At 37.3% G+C, this 17755-nt stretch overlaps 1 protein-coding gene across 9 annotated transcripts in view; it reads left to right on the top strand.

Moving 5' to 3' along the window:
* LOC114667985 (nuclear factor 1 X-type-like) overlaps nucleotides 1-17755 on the top strand; it is a 283643-nt gene that overhangs the window by 201710 nt on the left and 64178 nt on the right. For all 9 annotated transcript variants that reach the window (XM_028823550.2, XM_051920400.1, XM_028823551.2 and 6 more), the window contains exons 6-7: nucleotides 4530-4568; nucleotides 15204-15331. In XM_028823550.2, the coding sequence (XP_028679383.1) occupies nucleotides 4530-4568; nucleotides 15204-15331 (167 nt within the window). The remainder of the gene's footprint in view (nucleotides 1-4529; nucleotides 4569-15203; nucleotides 15332-17755) is intronic.

Here is a 17755-nt window from a genome sequence, read left to right as displayed (position 1 = left end):
TGTAGTACATGTACATTCAGTCACTGCACGTTTAAAGTTTACATTTTCTTTCTCTGTCCCTATGGGTATTTACGGGTAGTCTAGTTTCTTCCTACTTTCAAAAGAGATGCAAGTAAATTTATCTGGCAGTTAAAATGCTTGTATGCAAGTATGGATAACTAGGTTGGTTTTGCTGTGTAGCCTATGCCCTCAAAACTGGCTGTGGAACTCCCGTAGAGGAAAAAGTAGGAAAAATGTATCAATTAAGAGATGAATAATACATTTTCATATACATGCATCATATTACTTCATGATAATAAATTACTTACAGATATTTACTTTCATACACATCACTGTGATAGATTTTTTTTACTTTTTACTGTCATTTTAATTTTATTTGTTTTGCGTAATTAAAGACATTTTAAAAGCTCAGTGGGGCATAGGTGAAAGGCCTTCAGGTTACATTAACAAATATTCACATACAGTATATATGTTTTATTATTTTACCTTACATATTTTTTCCTGTATTTGAGCATTCACCATAAGTATCTCATTTGGCTTTTGTGTCTTTTTTTAATCTGATGCAACATCACAGTCTGATGCCTGCAACAGATTACATTTATATGTTGTGCAATTTAGGAACTTGCATGATCTTTAGTCTCTGCATATTTTAAGCAGTAACGGTGTTCTGGGCCTGTGACTGGCTTGTGAATGCAGTTTCCTATTTGTAGTCCATCACTGTACTTGTCCCTACACTCAACATTGAATTCAGAGTCTCGTGATAAACAGCAAGGACCACTGACTGCCGTGGTGCTCTGGCACAACATTTGCTGTTCCTAGTCCTGCAGACCTCATTCATACACACCTGTCAGCAGGGGGCACTCCTGATGCCACACTGAGGTCGTGGTTGAGAATTTCTCTCTCCCTACTAACGGGGTCTCCCACGCATTGGCACCTCAGGGGTGTGATAACCCATTGCTGAACAGCAGATGAGCAGCTTAACAGCCTGGAAGGACAAAAAGCTTCCTCTTGTTCTTTCATTTTTCAAGCAAGCTGCACCTCTTTAGATACAGTGCTAACTTGTGCTGAATTCTTTAAAATGCATTGTTAAAGTGTTTGACTTGTTCATAGGTTTATACAGGTATAAGCTTCCTTCATCTGTTTGACTGTTATTTTTTTATTTTTTCTGATAAAGACTGACTCAGCAAATGAATAATTCGATTACTCAGTTTTATTCCATTAACAAAGAGTGTAAAGTAAACCTATAACTGGTTGATACATTTGCCATTATCTGTTTGAGTTGGCTACTCACATGAGATCTCGCTTTTGCAGGCATCTCAAACGACTAAAATGAGAAGCAAAGTGCCTTTTATGTAGGTACACGTGTATTACTCAGTGTTCCTCTGGAAACTGTCAAGAAACTGAGATTTAGGATGGACGAAGAAACAGTCAAGGAAGGAAAATAAGAGGTGTAATGTTTAGAAGTGTGATTCGTTAAAGATACACTGACTAGTTATTTGCCAAAATATGAATGGCAATGGCAGGAAAACTAATTTAAAAAATTTTACTCTTCCCTTTGTTTCATTTAACCTCCTTGAATCTAAATATGTTAAACATTAATGACTAGCAAGGAAGAAACAGGAATCACAAGTCACTTGCAAACAAAACACATTGGCATACTGTATTGCTGACCTAAATAACTCAATCTGGCAATTTATACCTTAGGCAGAAACTGTCTCAAAAGCAAACTAACAAAACTGAACAACCAAACAATTGTAGTGAATTTGGCATTTTACCTGATACGCCAGATCAGCTTATGCTTTCCCAAGGATATGAATTAGATTATCATCCAAATCAAACTATTCTCCCAGCATTCTTCTAGGGACCTGAGCCCAACTTTAATATTTCCAGACTCCTGGCTAGCGCTATCCTACGAATATGCACCAGACTATCTCCCAGTATTATCCAAGGAACTTATATGAAGATAACATACATTATCCCCCAAGTAATCAACATCAAGCTTTTGCCTTTCGTTCCTCTGAGGTTACATTCACACTGCTATGTTTTCATTTAAAAAAGGTATTTTTAAGTAAAACAATCTTCATCCGTACTAGCACTTTCACATCATTTAAGAAAGCATCTCTGGCCACATAAAAACAACCAAGCAGGAAATCAAATGCTGTAAATAGGAGGTTCCAGTCAGGAAAGGGTTGTGAAGTAAGGTCAAGTAAATCGCAATGCGATTAGAGTCCGTGTTTTCGGAAAGCTGCATTTTTACTCATCCACATTACAATGCTGAAGCTGCGTTTTCAGAAGCATACAGTTCTGGAGAGTGTTATCAAAAGTCATTGTTTTCAGGGGTTAAAAACATTTCCCACTCTTCCAAACCACTTAATCACCCAGTTCTCTTCTTGGAATCCACACTAAATGAACCCTGGGAGTCTGCATCAGACTAATAGCTAATATTCCACTGTTACTCCACACCAAATTCCATCCATCCATCCATTTTCCAACCCGCTGAATCCGAACACAGGGTCACGGGGGTCTGCTGGAGCCAATCCCAGCCAACACAGGGCACAAGGCAGGAACCAATCCTGGGCAGGGTGCCAACCCACTACAGAACACACACAAACACATCCACACACCAAGCACACACTAGGGCCAATTTAGAATCGCCAATCCACCTAACCTCCATGTCTTTGGATTGTGGGAGGAAACCCACACGGGGAGAACATGCAAACTCCACGCAGGGAGGACCTGGGAAGCGAACCCAGGTCCCCAGATCTCCCAACTGCGAGGCAGCAGCGCTACCCACTGCGCCACCGTGCCGCCCCCACACCAAATTATAACTCATTATTTTTCTTAAAATATTAATAAACCTTTGCATAAGTATTCCCCAGACAATCCAAATTGACAAACATTGGCCAGTGCTTCTGACAGTTTTGTAATCATTAGTGTAGTTTAGGTAATAGTTAGTTATTACCATATGTATGGTTTTTATGTAATGATGGATGAAGACCTTGCAAAAGCATCAAAAATAAACTCTGAAGCAAGTATTAAATGTCAACTGAATGAATTAAAAGGGCCAAAATAATTTATTTGAATATTTGATTTAATTCAATTCAGTTTTTTAAATATACAGTCCTACACAATAAGCTGGTTTAGAATACAGCATAACTTATTAATATGCAAAACATAACTGCTCAATTAACACAAAAGTGAGTAAGGTTTCTCAGTTTTATTGACAATGGAAACTTTCTTGTATCATTTCAGTAGGATCTGTAAGCAGAGAATATTTTAATAACAGATTTCCTTCTCTCTTTTGGCCTTCATTCAGAATCATATTTTATTGGCCTAGAACATCAGTAATGATAACTCATAAAGAAAGACAATTATATTAAGAGAATTATTTTTTATATTGTTAATAATTTGCTGATTTTGTTTTGGCAGCAGAGTTGATTAGTATTAGTATTAGTATCCTTCACTAAGTTTAATGTCTTCTCTTTTTGCTGTTCTCCTTAACACGATAAATGGATTTCTCAACAGTATTGCTATGCTTATTAAAGGACAATAATTTCATCCTAGCTTAGTGTGCACTGTAGATGATACTACTGTATATTTAAAGCAGTGTTTCACCCGGTCACACAGGACACAGTGATAATGGTTGAGTTTGCAGTACTTCCTCTTGGCCACTAAGGGGCACACTGTGTACTGGGTAGTATAGTTAGAAATGGTGGCTAGAAAGAAAATGGCAATGACAATTACAGGGAAACCGAGGAAATAAGCAGATCATTGGCTCATATTTTTCAGCATTTAACCAATCATGACAGGTGAAATGATGGTCCATGAAACACGGACCAGTAGCAGGTATCCGGCCATTCAGGAGATCGTTCCTCCTCCAAACTATGCGACTCGTCAATTCCACCCAAGGGAGTAAACGTTAACATTATTCAAAGTTATTGTCTGTTTTTACCTGCATTTTTATTACTCTTTAATTTAATATTGTTTTTTGTATCAGTATGCTGCTGCTGGAGTATGTGAATTTCCCCTTGGGATTAATAAAGTATCTATCTATCTGTTACACTTGTGCTTTACAGTCTTACACATTAACCATTTGTCCTAGTTTCCTCAAACATAAATATCACTTATACTTAATGAATATTACCCAGAGAGTATTTATAGGTATAGTTCAGCTGTTACTTTATTTCTACCAAAGGATTTACAGTATACTTAATCATCAAGACATACTGCCACCAGCATATGTAGTATCTATGCGTAGTAAGCATTGTCCCAAAATGTTTTATTGATAAAGTACAGAAATGTCAATATTTGTAGAACTAGAACACTCACCTAGAGCCAAAATAGGATTCAGTACTGAAGATTGAAGTGTGTGCTCATTAGTCCAGTGGGAGGTCACAGTGCCTGAGTTCTTAAGCTTAGTTATTATTTTTTCCTATTAATGGAGTTTACATAGTTCATGATTATAAAAAGCTTGGTCTTCTGTTTGAGTGCATGATAAGAGACCCCTGAGTCTTTTTGTTTCTTTACAGATCAGCCGAAGTGGAGCTCTATGCAAGCCTTCCCAGGAGGTAGATATTGCTTTATTTTTAAGTGTCTTTTTTCTGTTTTGGTTGCCCATCTCAGCACAAGCCAAACCATCCTTAGAAATCCAGACTGAGCCATGGTAGTCAGCATTAGCAGAAGGGAAAAAAATAAAGTCCATAATGGGCCACATGGGTATACAGTATATAGGGGTGGCCACAAAGCGGCTAGTGTCCACTGGCCACCAAGAAATGCTATGCATTTTCCTCAACATGCTGTCCTTAAAGGGATGTCAGGCAGACTTGTGAAAAGGTGTATGTTTAATGTTTGGGATATACCAGATCTATTCTTCTGGAATTTTTAAATAACCCACCTTCTTTACAGCATGTGTTGGGATGTGTGCATCTGTCTAGCACTGCTCTTCTTTGTGATGACTTGTGACTGATGCAAGTTGTTTCTATACATCACTTTCTTTCTTTCTCTCTTTTAAACAATGCTTTTTTGTTGAAAATATCTATAGTCTGTGTATACTGTGTGCAGCCATTACTCCCACTATCCTTATCCCTGTCACAAATGGGATTTGACATATTGCTAGACCACAATAGGAAGTAGTAGTGGATGTGTGCTTTTGAATTTAAACAAAATTAATTCTGCATGTTTGAATTTCCACTTGACATATTAATCTAAAGTTTGAAACAACTTTTTTCTGAAAGTCAGCATAAATAAAATGCATTTATTTTCATCTCAGGCATAGTCTGTGTTCAGCTTGCCTATTCTTCCAGTATTCACACAGATTTTCTTTGGGATTATGTTTTCTCTCTGCCTCCCATAGATGTGTACTTTAGAGTAATTGTCAACTGTAAATGATTCTGATGTGTGTGTGTTAATGAGTGTGTCCTACAATGTCATCATATTTCATGCAGGGTCTGTTCCTGCTGTGCTTATAAAGATGCGAGGATGAGGTCTGATTGGATGGATTGGCAAATATTGCACCTTAGTACAGATTCTGTCTATAGTCAAAACAATGCATGCTATTGTTCTTTGAAAAATTATTTACTCCTTTTGGTTGTTTCTGCCTGTTTTTGCTATTGAATGTCATGACACCTTCATTTAAATCCTAATGAGAAATAAGTGGAATCTGAGTGATCAAATATCACCAAATTGTGAGTCCTACTTTGCATATTGTATTGTCAAACTAATGCAATATTCACTGTCCCAATATGAAAAGTATAATAACAGCAGGCAAACACCTCCTGTAATTATCAGTCATCTTTTTACAAATGCTGTGGTGAAACTTTCTCCCATTGCCCATGAAGTGAGCATCCTAAGCTCTGAAACTTTGGAGATTTCTCTCACTGCAACTTTCAGGTTCTTGTGAGACTGATGTCTGATGTTTTAATACTGAATTTCTTACTCTTCCTTTCTTTTTCTTGTATGTTACCCAACTGTACTTTCTGTGAATGGGCAGATGGCTTGACATTATCCTGGACAATTCTATAAGAGTTAGTGTTATTCACATCATGAGGTAGAAGTGAATCACTAAGCCATGACACCTCCTGTTTATACTTTAAAGATGATGTGACATTCCTATTGGGCAATGTATTATTTACCATTCACTAGATATAACAATAGCTACCTAGCTCAAAATATTCAGTGTGTGCCTTACTAGTCCATAAAATGTTTTGTTCAAAGGTTTTGAGGATCATTCTGGTGCTTTTTGTCAAACATGAAATGAGCATCAATTCTCTTATTAATTAGCAATGGTTTCCAATTTGTTTCTGGCCTATGTATTCAATTTTTGCCTACTATTCCCTCTAAAGCATAAGTGATGAGTATTGATGGGTATTTTGTAAATGACATTCTGATATCCTCTGATGAAGGAAACTCAACTGTAATTATGTTGTTGGACTTAAGTGCAGCATTTGACACCATCGACCATTCTATCTTACTGCACAGGCTAGAAAATGATGTTGGGCTTACAGGCACCGTGCTCGCTTGGTTTAGTTCTTACTTATCAAATCGATTCCAATATGTACAGAAATGTGCTGACAGGACTCCATCATTATACACAGAAGTTCAATATGGTGTCCCGCAGGGCTCAGTACTGGGACCTTTACTGTTTTCACTGTACATGCTTCCACTGGGATCTATCATTAGGAAACATAATGTTAATTTTCACTCGTATGCAGATGACACCCAGTTTTGGGCTATACAAAAATAAACTGTATTGTATTGTATTGATGGGTCCCAGGATGTTGCTGTTGTGTTCTTTGCGATTTTGGCAGGATGGTCACTCTTGGAGAAACTCTTTCTGTTGCGCCTAGTTTATTTGTTTTTAGGACAGACTCTGACTTTGGTTGGTTAATTTTTAATCATTTCCAATCTCATAGACACAGTTACTTTTATCATTAGACATGCATGTAATATTTGTACTCGGCCAAAGTCTGTGGAAAGTGGCCAGAACTTTCTCGCATAAATGTATTTTTTAAAGTTATTTAAATTCTACAAGTGGCAGTTTCTTTATGCTTTCCCTGGCTTACAATCAGCATGTTTCTATTTTATGGTAAACCACCAAATATAAAAAGCAGTAGTATGCCAGTACAATTCTAAAAATATGCATTTCAGTAAACACGCCATTGTGAAAAAAAAAAGGATTTTTGTCAAATGCCCCCTTTGATTTAACTGTAATGCCACCTGGTGGTCAGTTCTCAGACATAAAATATTGTCTGTTATGTCACACATGTTTCTGTCTTGTCAAAATCCAGTGCTTGGCAATTAATTGAGAGGGCGTATGTCATAATTTTTTTCCCTTGTGCTTTACACGTCAGCCGCTACAGAATAATCTGCCAAAGCAGCAATCCCATCAGCTGTTAATTTCCTTTATTTTGACTGGCTACCTATTGACAGACAGCATATAGTCAGCAACCGTTCATTTCAGGTCATGTGATATACGCAAAACAATCTGCATTTCACTTTGGTTATAGTTTTGATTGATGTTAAAAGATGTGATAACTGCTAGATGAGGTTGTGGAATGTTTGTTTTTATTGTTAATAAAATATACTTTGGTACATGCCTAGATGAACAACTCATTCCAGGATGCTAGACTTCAATTTCAAATGTGATTTGCTTATGAACCATCAAGCACTTTGTTAAGAGCACTGCTCCCAGTGTTGGTGTTCAATGTTCCCCCTTTTTCTTACTCATCTTAGCCCTAGTCCTACATTAAAAATTGTATTTACAGCTTTATGCAAATACAGCTGCAGAATGAAAGAATGCAATGTATTGTTAATTCTGAAATCGTCCCTTTCTCTTTACTTGTGTTTATCAGTCTTCTCTAAAGCAGTTGTATTCTATGGTCACAGTGCCATTATATAGCACCTTTTATAGTAAGCAAGGTGTATCAAACTGTTTTATGAGATGGACAATGTTACAGTTCAAATGAATCGGGCAAGAAGGCAAAAAGGACCAAATATCACAAGGGCGAGGGCAGAGGTGAGTGAGAAACACGCAGCTCAAATTGTATAACTCTTTCAGGGCTGATGTTGACTTTTGTCAAAAATCAGGAGTAGAGGACGGTAATCAGCTATAAACTGCAACAAAACTCACCGTTACGTTTTAGTTTGACTCTTTTTGCTATAAGTTACATAGGTTTGTTGGTTTCACCTCGATTCCCTGCACATGCATGAGTAGCGAAGAGCAAACAACCTCTAAAATAGCACTGACATCTGGCGAGAGACCAAAGTGAATGTGCAAAGCAAAATACTCCATGGACGTTTTACGCAACTTCGTTGAATAGGAGTTTGATGCAAGTGATCTGGAGATGGATATCAAAAATGAAAGTGAGGTACCAGCATCATCTGAATGGTCCCCAGCTGATCATGACGCCGAACACTTTTGTGTAGGTGATGTGCCTACAGAAGCGTTTGCCTGGTAGGACCACCACTTATGATGTCAAGAGGTACAAACCAGATTGCATCACACTGCAACCGCTACCGCCACCCACCTGCTGTGTGAAGACAGCCAGGTAGCTGCCCCATCATGCATTTCTACTAACCTTTGAGGTGCCCCCATGCAGCCACTGCTGCCAGAGATGCCGAACATACGCCAGAAGCAACCACAGCACATAGCAACAGATGTTTTATGTTGACTTATGTGTGAAACCGTGTGAAACGAGTTTTTTGGAAAAAATATTCAGCCCTCAAAGAGATAAACTAAGTCTACATTTCAAAGTGTAGATGACAAATATTGCACAAAAAACTAATTTGGTACTATTTAGGACCAGGGTTTCTTAATGTTGCTGGTGTGGTGAGAGAGGATTATCATTTGTAGATTTAACAACTCTTTGCATCATTCCACATGGAAATATTTCTGATGTAGATAGTGGTGCACATGATGATATAATCTGATCATCAGTCATTTATAGGATACTTCATAAATTTCAGCATTATTAAGGAAGCCACCTTAAAGCATGAAGGTGTTTAGGAGAGATGGAAGTGAAGTTTTTAACCAGATTGTTTAATGCAATCTTGGAAAGTGAGAGGATGCCTGAGGAATGAAGCAGAAGTGTAGTGGTACTGACTTTTAAGAATAAGGTGCAGAACTATAGATAGATAGATAGATAGATAGATAGATAGATAGATAGATAGATAGATAGATAGATAGATAGATAGATAGATAGATAGATAGATAGATAGATAGATAGATAGATAGATAGATAGATAGATAGATACTTTATTAATCCCAAGGGGAAATTCACAAAAAAAAACTGTAATAACTACAGAGGGATAAAATTGATTAGCCACAGCATGAAGTTATGGGAAAGAGTAGTGTAAGCTCGGTTAAGAAGGGAGGTGATGATTAGTGAGCAGCAAGATGGTTTCATGCTGGGAAAGACCACTTCAGATGCAATGTTTGCTCTGTGTGTTGATGGAGGAGTATAGAGAAGGCAAGAAAGACTAGCATTGTGTCTTTGTGGACTTAGAGAGCATATGCCAGGGTGCTTAGAGAGGAGTTGTGGTATTGTATGAGGAAATCAGGAGTGGCAGAAAAGTGTGTAAGCGTGGTACAGGATATGTACGAGGGAAGGGAGACAGTGGTGATGTCTGCAGTCAGAATGACCAATATGTTTAAGGTGGAGGTGGGATTACATTGGGGATTGGCTCTGAGCTCTTTCTTGTTTGCAATGATGATGTACACGATTACAGTGGAGATTAGACAGAAGTCTCCATGGACTGTGATGTTTGTGGATGACATTATGATCTGTAGCGAGAGTAGCAAGCAGGTTGAGGAGACCCTGGAGAGGTGGAGATATGCTCTAGAGAGGAGAGAAATAAAGGTCAGTAGGAACAAGACAGGATACATGTGTGTGAATGAGAGGGAAGGCAGAGGAATGGTGAGGATTCAGGGAGTAGAGTTGGTGAAGGTGGATGAGTTTAAATACTTGGATTCAACAGTACAGAGTAACAGGGATTGTGGAAGAGAAGTGAAGAAGAGAGTGCAGGCAGGGTGGAGGAGAGTGTCAGGAGTGATTTGTGACAGACGGGTATCAGCAAGAGTGAAAGGGAAAGTCTACAAGAAGTAGTGAGACCAGCTATGTTATATGGGTCGGAGATGGTGGCACTGACAAAAAGACATAAGACAGAGCTGCAGGTGGCAGAGTTATAGATATTAAGATTTGCATTGGGTGTGACGAGGATGGACAGGATTAGGAATGAGGACATTACAGGGTCAACTCAAGTTGGACAGTTGGGAGACAAAGTCAGAGAGGAGATATTGTGCTGGTTTGGACTTGTGCAGAGGAGAGATGAGGGGTATATTGGGAGAAGGATGCTAAGGATAGAGCTGCCGGGGAAGAGGAAAAGAGGAAGGCCCAAGAGAAGGTTTATGGATGTGGTGAGAGAGGACATGCAGGTGATGAGTGTGACAGGAAGATATGGAAACAGATGATCCACTGTGGCAACACCTAAGGGGAGTAGCCGAAAAAAGAAGAAGATTAAGGAAGACAGTAGTAATCATGAAATGACAACACAATTAGTATAGCATCCTGTGTGAGAACATACATGATATGAAATTATTAGAAATACAAACCTCAAAAGTCTGCAAATGTTTCTGCTCCGAGCAACATGTTGAAACATTGAAAACAAGATGCAATATTCAAGAGCTATGTGTCTGGATTGAAATCCAGATAGCTATCTTGCCTGTTTTGAGCCCACATACTGAGTTCAGAATTAGCAAACCGACTCATTTAAACAAATGGAACCTTCTCATTAAAGATTGCATTTTCTATTAAATTTGTAATTAATGCAAAAGCCTTTGGGCAACTAAAGTTGACACTAATTCTAAGTTTATCTGCTGAGTTCAAAAACATAAATAGATACCGTATTAAAGTGTTTTTATTACAGAAACAAGTACAATAAATTAATCAGTTCAATTGAAAGTTTGATAGACCCTCCTGTTAAAATGTTAGTATAATGAAATCCAACAGACACTTCAGCTTTTGAAGAGGCAAATTTGACCATCACCGTTGTGAACCCACTGATGTTTAAAAACAAATACAATTAAGAAAGTGTTTTAGTTATTGAAACAAGATAACCAATTAAACAAGTATTTCAAGACATGAAGATTCTTCTCATTAAAGAATGTCTGGTTTCAAATCTTATAGACAATCCAGACGTTCTGTATTTTAAGCCCATGAATTGGTTTCACAAACATAAAATTGAATTAAAAAACTTTAATAGGCAGAATTACAGTTGCCTCTTGTTAAAACAGTATCAAAAACCTAAAGAAGCACTCATACCAGCCCTTGAAGACCAGCACGTGTTACCTCTATTCTAGGTGTTCCAAAGGCTAACCATTCACGTCATATGAAACACATTTTTATTTCATCTTCAGTATTAATCAGACTATTAACATAAAGGATCCATTACAATTCACACTTCTTCTCAGCCCTGACACAGCTGAAATATTGCATGGAATGCAGCTGCTCTACTTCCCAAGCCTTCTTTGTACCTATAGGTGCCACCTGCATCCAGTGTGTCAGGAGTTTCTCTGCAGTTTTTAAGAGGTTGTGTCTTGCCATTTTTCTTCTTCTCTTTTTTTATCAAAAGTTTAGCAACATAAAGAAAGTTTAAGGGATGTTTATGTATACCCCAATTACTTGCAAGCACCCATTGTGCAATTCACAAATATTTACTGTCCTGTCCTGTTGAAAATATCCTGTGATCAATGATAAAAAGAAAAAAGAAAGGTGGTGTAGTGGTTAAGGCTTTGAACTTCATATCCTGAGACTGTGGGTTCACATTGTGTGACCATGAGCAATTCACAATTAGAAAAACAAAAGAAATATAACCATATATAAAATGTTGTAAAGTTCCTTGGATAAATGTGTCAGGATAGATAGATAGATAGATAGATAGATAGATAGATAGATAGATAGATAGATAGATAGATAGATAGATAGATAGATAGATAGATAGATAGATAGATAGATAGATAGATAGATAGATTAGGTTAGGTTTCTTCTTCTCAGTTGCATCTAATAACAGGTAACAGACAGAATGAAATAAAACAGACAAATAGAAATAAGAAAGGTTAAGGTAAGGCAGTTAGATAAAATATATTTATACCAAGAAAAAAAAAAAGGTAACAGGATATATATCAAAACCTTAAACATTATCTCTGATATTTCTTATTGAAAAGTCATATGGCACTAGGAAGAAAGGAGTTTCTGGAGCGATTTGTGTGGGTTTTCAAAGCAACTATCCTTCCTGATTTACTGAAGTTTAGTTCTACATGTAATGGATGTCTGTCATCAGTTGAGATGATTTCCAGTTTCTTTAGCATTGCCCTCTGACACACACCAGTCAAATCATCTACATCAGCCCCAATAACTTTAGCTGCATACTTCCTAATCTGCTGGAGCTTTTTTGAGTTTTGGTTTGTCAGACTATTAAACCAGGCAATGAAACTGAAAGTGATCACGGACTGGATCATACTATGATAGAAGGACAACATGAGGCCCTTGTCTACTTTAAATAGTTTGAGTTTATGGAGGAGAAATAAGCGCTGGTTGCATTTAGAAAATAATTGTTTTGTATTTGTATTCCAGTTAAGATTGTTATCTAGGTAAGTTCCTAAGTATTTATATTCATTCACTATTTCAACCTCCAAATAGATAGATAGATAGATAGATAGATAGATAGATAGATAGATAGATAGATAGATAGATAGATAGATAGATAGATAGATAGATAGATAGATAGATAGATAGATAGATAGATAGATACTTTATTAATCCCAAGGGGAAATTCACAATGTTATGGAGATATTGACATCTTTCACCTTTCTGTTAGGGCAATAGATAGCTGCCCATTGTCTCAATCCTTTAAAGTGAGGGAATTTAACTGTGTCACAGTGCAGTAAAATACAAAGTACACAAATAAATTGTTGCGGTCTATTGTGGATTCCTCATTTACTATATCTGCTGTTAAAAGGAAAAGATGAATAATAGAGGAACCATATGGTCTGGAAAATGGTTCCTTACAGTAAGACTATGGATCCCCAGAAGCCATCTTCCAGTCTGGCCTCTGTTTAAATACAATATGAGGTAGAAGGGACGTGACTTCCGTAGTCTGAATGGGAAGTGACATCAGGGGTGAAGACTCAAAGAGGGAGAGGACGTTACCAATTGCATCACACCATACTCAACCCCCCCATCTCCTGCCTTCTCAGGAACATGACGCTGACACACAGTAAGAAAAAATATGATTTTTCACAAATTGAGGCAGTCTACACTTCAGATTGAGCTTTCTGTTGTGGTCTCTAACATGATATTAGACGACTGGGCATTTCATTTAAGATTACTAGTTGAATTTTTGAAGTTCTAGTAACTAACTAAAATCTAGTCTTTAAGGCAGAGATTTAGAACATTATTTCTCTTTTAAGTATTTTCTACACTTGAAGATAATACAGTTAGAGATGAGTAATCTTTTTAATTAAAAATGAGGGGAACTCCACAAAATCAAGTTCTGTTCAAAATAATGTTTCTGTCACCTACACTTGTTTCCAATAAGAAACAAAGTTAATTTACAGAAGGTCATCATCTAACAATGAAACTTGGCATATTCTGTTGTAGTTTAAAAACAATGGCAGTAGTGGGTGACCATTATGTTGTTTTGTGTAACATAAACCGTTTTTGCCATTATGCAGAGGCCGTTTTTATAGCATCTTTCTTGTTGGATAGGAAGTGACTCTTCTGACCTTAAATCCTCCAATTTCCATTAAAAGCGCTGTTCAAGGGAATACCTTCCTTTGAAGTTTGCTTAGTTTTGAACACCTTCTGTTTCAAGCATCATCTTTGAACTTCTTGTGCTACTGATCTCCTCATGAATTTGCTTTTACTTTTAGTTGTATATTCTAGTGTGGTCATGAATCATTGCTGCCTTTCACCAAGATCCTTTTTGCTACTAGTGTCTGACTGGATTCCTTTATAAAATCTTTATGATTTCCACTTGCCCAGTCCTTTACCTTTATTTTAAGTACAAGAATTCATATAGTGTTCTAGGCTCATACATTGGTACCTTAGTATTATGTCTGGCAGAAGAAAATATTTATGAATGAAGAAAACATTTGCTGGATTTGTCAACTTTATAGCCAGAATCAGGATTTCCTAATACTGGTTCAGATAATGCACTTGTCAGCTAATTGTAGTGCAACTATTGTAAGTAAGAAGACAGGAAAAGAAACACTAGGTAATATACTCCAGAGAAAAAACTGTGAGAGCTTTTGTGTTCCACTTTTGAAAGTGTTCCTGTTGTTTGTCTGAATGTGATTTTCCTCTGGGTGCTGCTCCTAGTTTCCTGAAAGAAAATCTTTGGAGTAGATGTTCTTTCTCCATTTTAAGTGCCAGATGATCTCTGTCAATGACATCCTCCTCCTCAGACTGCACTCTCTAAACTTCCCATTAAACCAGTGATCAGCCTGCAAATGTTTCACATCTCAGTTTTTGTTGCTGTACCTTGGAAGGGCCTCTCGGCTTCCTCCATCTTCCCACTGTCCCACTGGAGGTGTAGAGTTCCATGAAAAAGTGTTGTTTAATTTGAGAACAATTTGCTAGAGGTTCCTCAAACTTTTGGTTACATTCTGGCAGCTCAGAATAAAGCAGTGAAGCGGTTTATGTATTGGTATGTGTAGCTCCTTTTATGTAATATCAGTGTGAAATTACAGCTCACCAGCCAACTTGAGAAATGTTTGTGCAAGGAATATTTGAAAATCCTGTGAGTAAAACATTAGCCTTTAGATGGCGATCTAACACGCCAGGATGAATTAATAATCTAGCCTTTAGTTATTTGTTGATACCAGAAGCACATGGAGGTTTGTGGAAGTAAGTATTATCTTGTGTAAAAAATCATGGCCACATTAACCTTAAATCTAAAAGTGAAGGGTCACGATGGCCAAAGCTAGGCCATGGTCAGCCTAGAAATGTCACCAGAACAGAGAAATACAATTTTTGTTGGTAGCACACTACAGTAGTTTTATAGGTGGTGCCATCAATTATTTTCCATAAAGTCTATTTGTTTTCATGATTTTACCTTGGGGAATTATGGATAAAAATAAATGACCTATTCTGTAGTAAATATAATAGCTGCTCTAAAAAAATCACATATTTCTCTTTTTTTTGTAGCTCCACCAAGCGCAAATCAATTGATGACAGTGAGATGGAGAGTCCTGTGGATGACGTGTTTTATACAAGTCGTTCACCAGCAGCCAGCAGTAGCCAATCTAGTGGCTGGCCAAACGAGGTGGACACAGGTATATGCTTAACTTCCTTAAAAGAGTTCTTGTGCAGTTTGTGTATGCCAAAGGCAACTGACATGAAAGTCACATTTTGAAAAGGAGTGTGCAAGACCTTTGCAGTTTCTCCTAATTGTTTTTTATTCTCTGAGCCTCCTCAATAAGAAAGTTCTGGAGGGTGTCTCAGCTTGCTGCTTTAGGAAATATGGACATTGGGGGAGATTCAAACAGTGCACTTGAAATGTCACCAGATCTCTTCTTTTTCATTTTTGTCACATTCAATATATGACAATAAAGGGTTTTAATGATGGGCCTTGTATTAATATGTGAGTTCTAAACATTTCCAGATTTAAACAATATTTAACCTTGTTGAAGATTAGCTTCCTCTATGCTTGTTCTTATGCAAGTTCAAAAGTAGATAGATCTACCAAGACTGTGGCAAGGTATGGTTCTAGGACTCATCTAATAACATTTGGCTTGAAATGATTGAATATTTTTGATCATTTTGCAGAGTGATTCAAAGTGGTCCTCCTTTAAAAAGATAATAGTCTAAGTTTTAATACTAAGGGCAATAAACCTATCCATATATTTATAGCAGTACAGCATTTATAAATAAAGGATTCTGCCTCAGCACTTTACAGGAGTTCGATACCGTAGGAGAGCAATTATATGCTCAGTTAGGACAGAGATACTGCCATAGGCATGCATAGGTTTTCCAGCATTTCCTAAACGAATGTACAAACGTACTCAAATGGCATATGCATGCTGGTGACAGCCATCCCAGTTGCCTGCTCTTTCAATATAACAGAGTAAGGTTGTTCTTACATTTATTATACGACATTTTTGGTTTACAAGCAGGTGCCACCATAAATGTAAGGTTTTAATCTGCCAATCTTGTAAGTATTATCCTATTAAATTTTCTGATGATAATATTATTAAATATTTGACTTGTGTGTGGTTTTTCTGGATATCCTTGAAGAGAGTTTTGTGTCATATTCATGATATGGGATATAAGCCGCTTACTGGCTTCAATGTTAATTAATACAGGTGTCTTCTGTGTGGAGTGATGCTAAACTTCACTTGCTATGTAGCTATTCAGTTGTTTGTAGACTGGAACAGCAAAAGATGACAAAAAATACTAATAATTGTTATAAAATGACACCACTTTTTACTACAAAATCTCAAAAGGATGGCAAGGTAGTAGATTATGCTACCATACTGTATGTCTAAACTTTATTTTTGTTGTACATGAAACAAAAATTTCACTGAAACAATATTGGTAAAACCTAAGAGAGTTCTTGTTCTATAATTATTGTAGATCCAGATGACGCAATCTATCAACGCATGAACCTTCCTGAAAACAAACAATGCACGGAGCTTATAATGAGAAACGTTACTCATATCATAAATAATCACCCATTAGCTAAGTCTATAAAAATGCTACATGAGGTTGAAAAGGAGATTATTGATGAATGTACAATGGCGTCCAGTCACTTACTCAACACCATTGATAAACTTCTACAAACGTTGATAAATAATAATATTCCCTTTGGAGGAAAGGTACTTTTATTAGGAGGAGATTTTAGACAGTGCTTAGCTATTGTTCCACATGCCATGCGCTCAGCTATTGTTCAGTCCACCAATTGGCATTGCTTTCAAAAGATACAGTTAGTACAAAACATGCGATGTCCAGATCCAGAATATAACAATTGGTTATTACAACTGGGAGATGGTACACTCACCAATACAGATGGACTTCACCCAGATATTATTACAATTCCTCAACCCTTTATCTGCGACGACTTACTTACGGAGATATTTGACCAGCGGTCTCATTAGACCAAATACCCCTTTTAACACAACGCACTATATTATGTCCAAAAAATATTACTGTTGATCACATAAATAACCAGGTCTTTGCATTACTTCCTGGAGAGGCACAGCTCTTTCTAAGCTCTGACAAAGTTGACTCTGATGACGACAATGACCATCTTAATTTCCCCTTAGAATATTTGAACACTATTAACCCAGCCGGATTACCACAACACAATCTTAGCCTTAAAAACGGAACAATAATCATGCTATTAAGAAACCTTAACACTAAACGGGGTTTATGCAATGGCACACGTTTAGTCGTCAACACCATGACACGCAATGTTATTCAAGCGACAGTTCTTACAGGATCACATGCTAACAATACTGTTCTGATTCCTAGAATTGACCTTACAAGTTCTGACCTAGAATTACCTTTTACACTTAAACGGCGACAGTTCCCCATTAAACCTGCATTTGCCATGACCATCAACAAATCACAAGGACAAACCATGGACAAGGTTGGCATCTACCTCTCTGAACCCGTTTTTGGACATGGACAACTTTATCTGGCCTTCTCACGAGTTCGACGTTCATCTGACGTTAACGTTAAGGTTATAAGTGCTCCAT

Source organism: Erpetoichthys calabaricus, chromosome 17, assembly GCF_900747795.2.
Source record: "Erpetoichthys calabaricus chromosome 17, fErpCal1.3, whole genome shotgun sequence".
NCBI lineage: Eukaryota > Metazoa > Chordata > Cladistia > Polypteriformes > Polypteridae > Erpetoichthys > Erpetoichthys calabaricus.
Note: the sequence above shows the minus strand (reverse complement) of the source record. Positions and strands in the feature narration are given on the sequence as shown.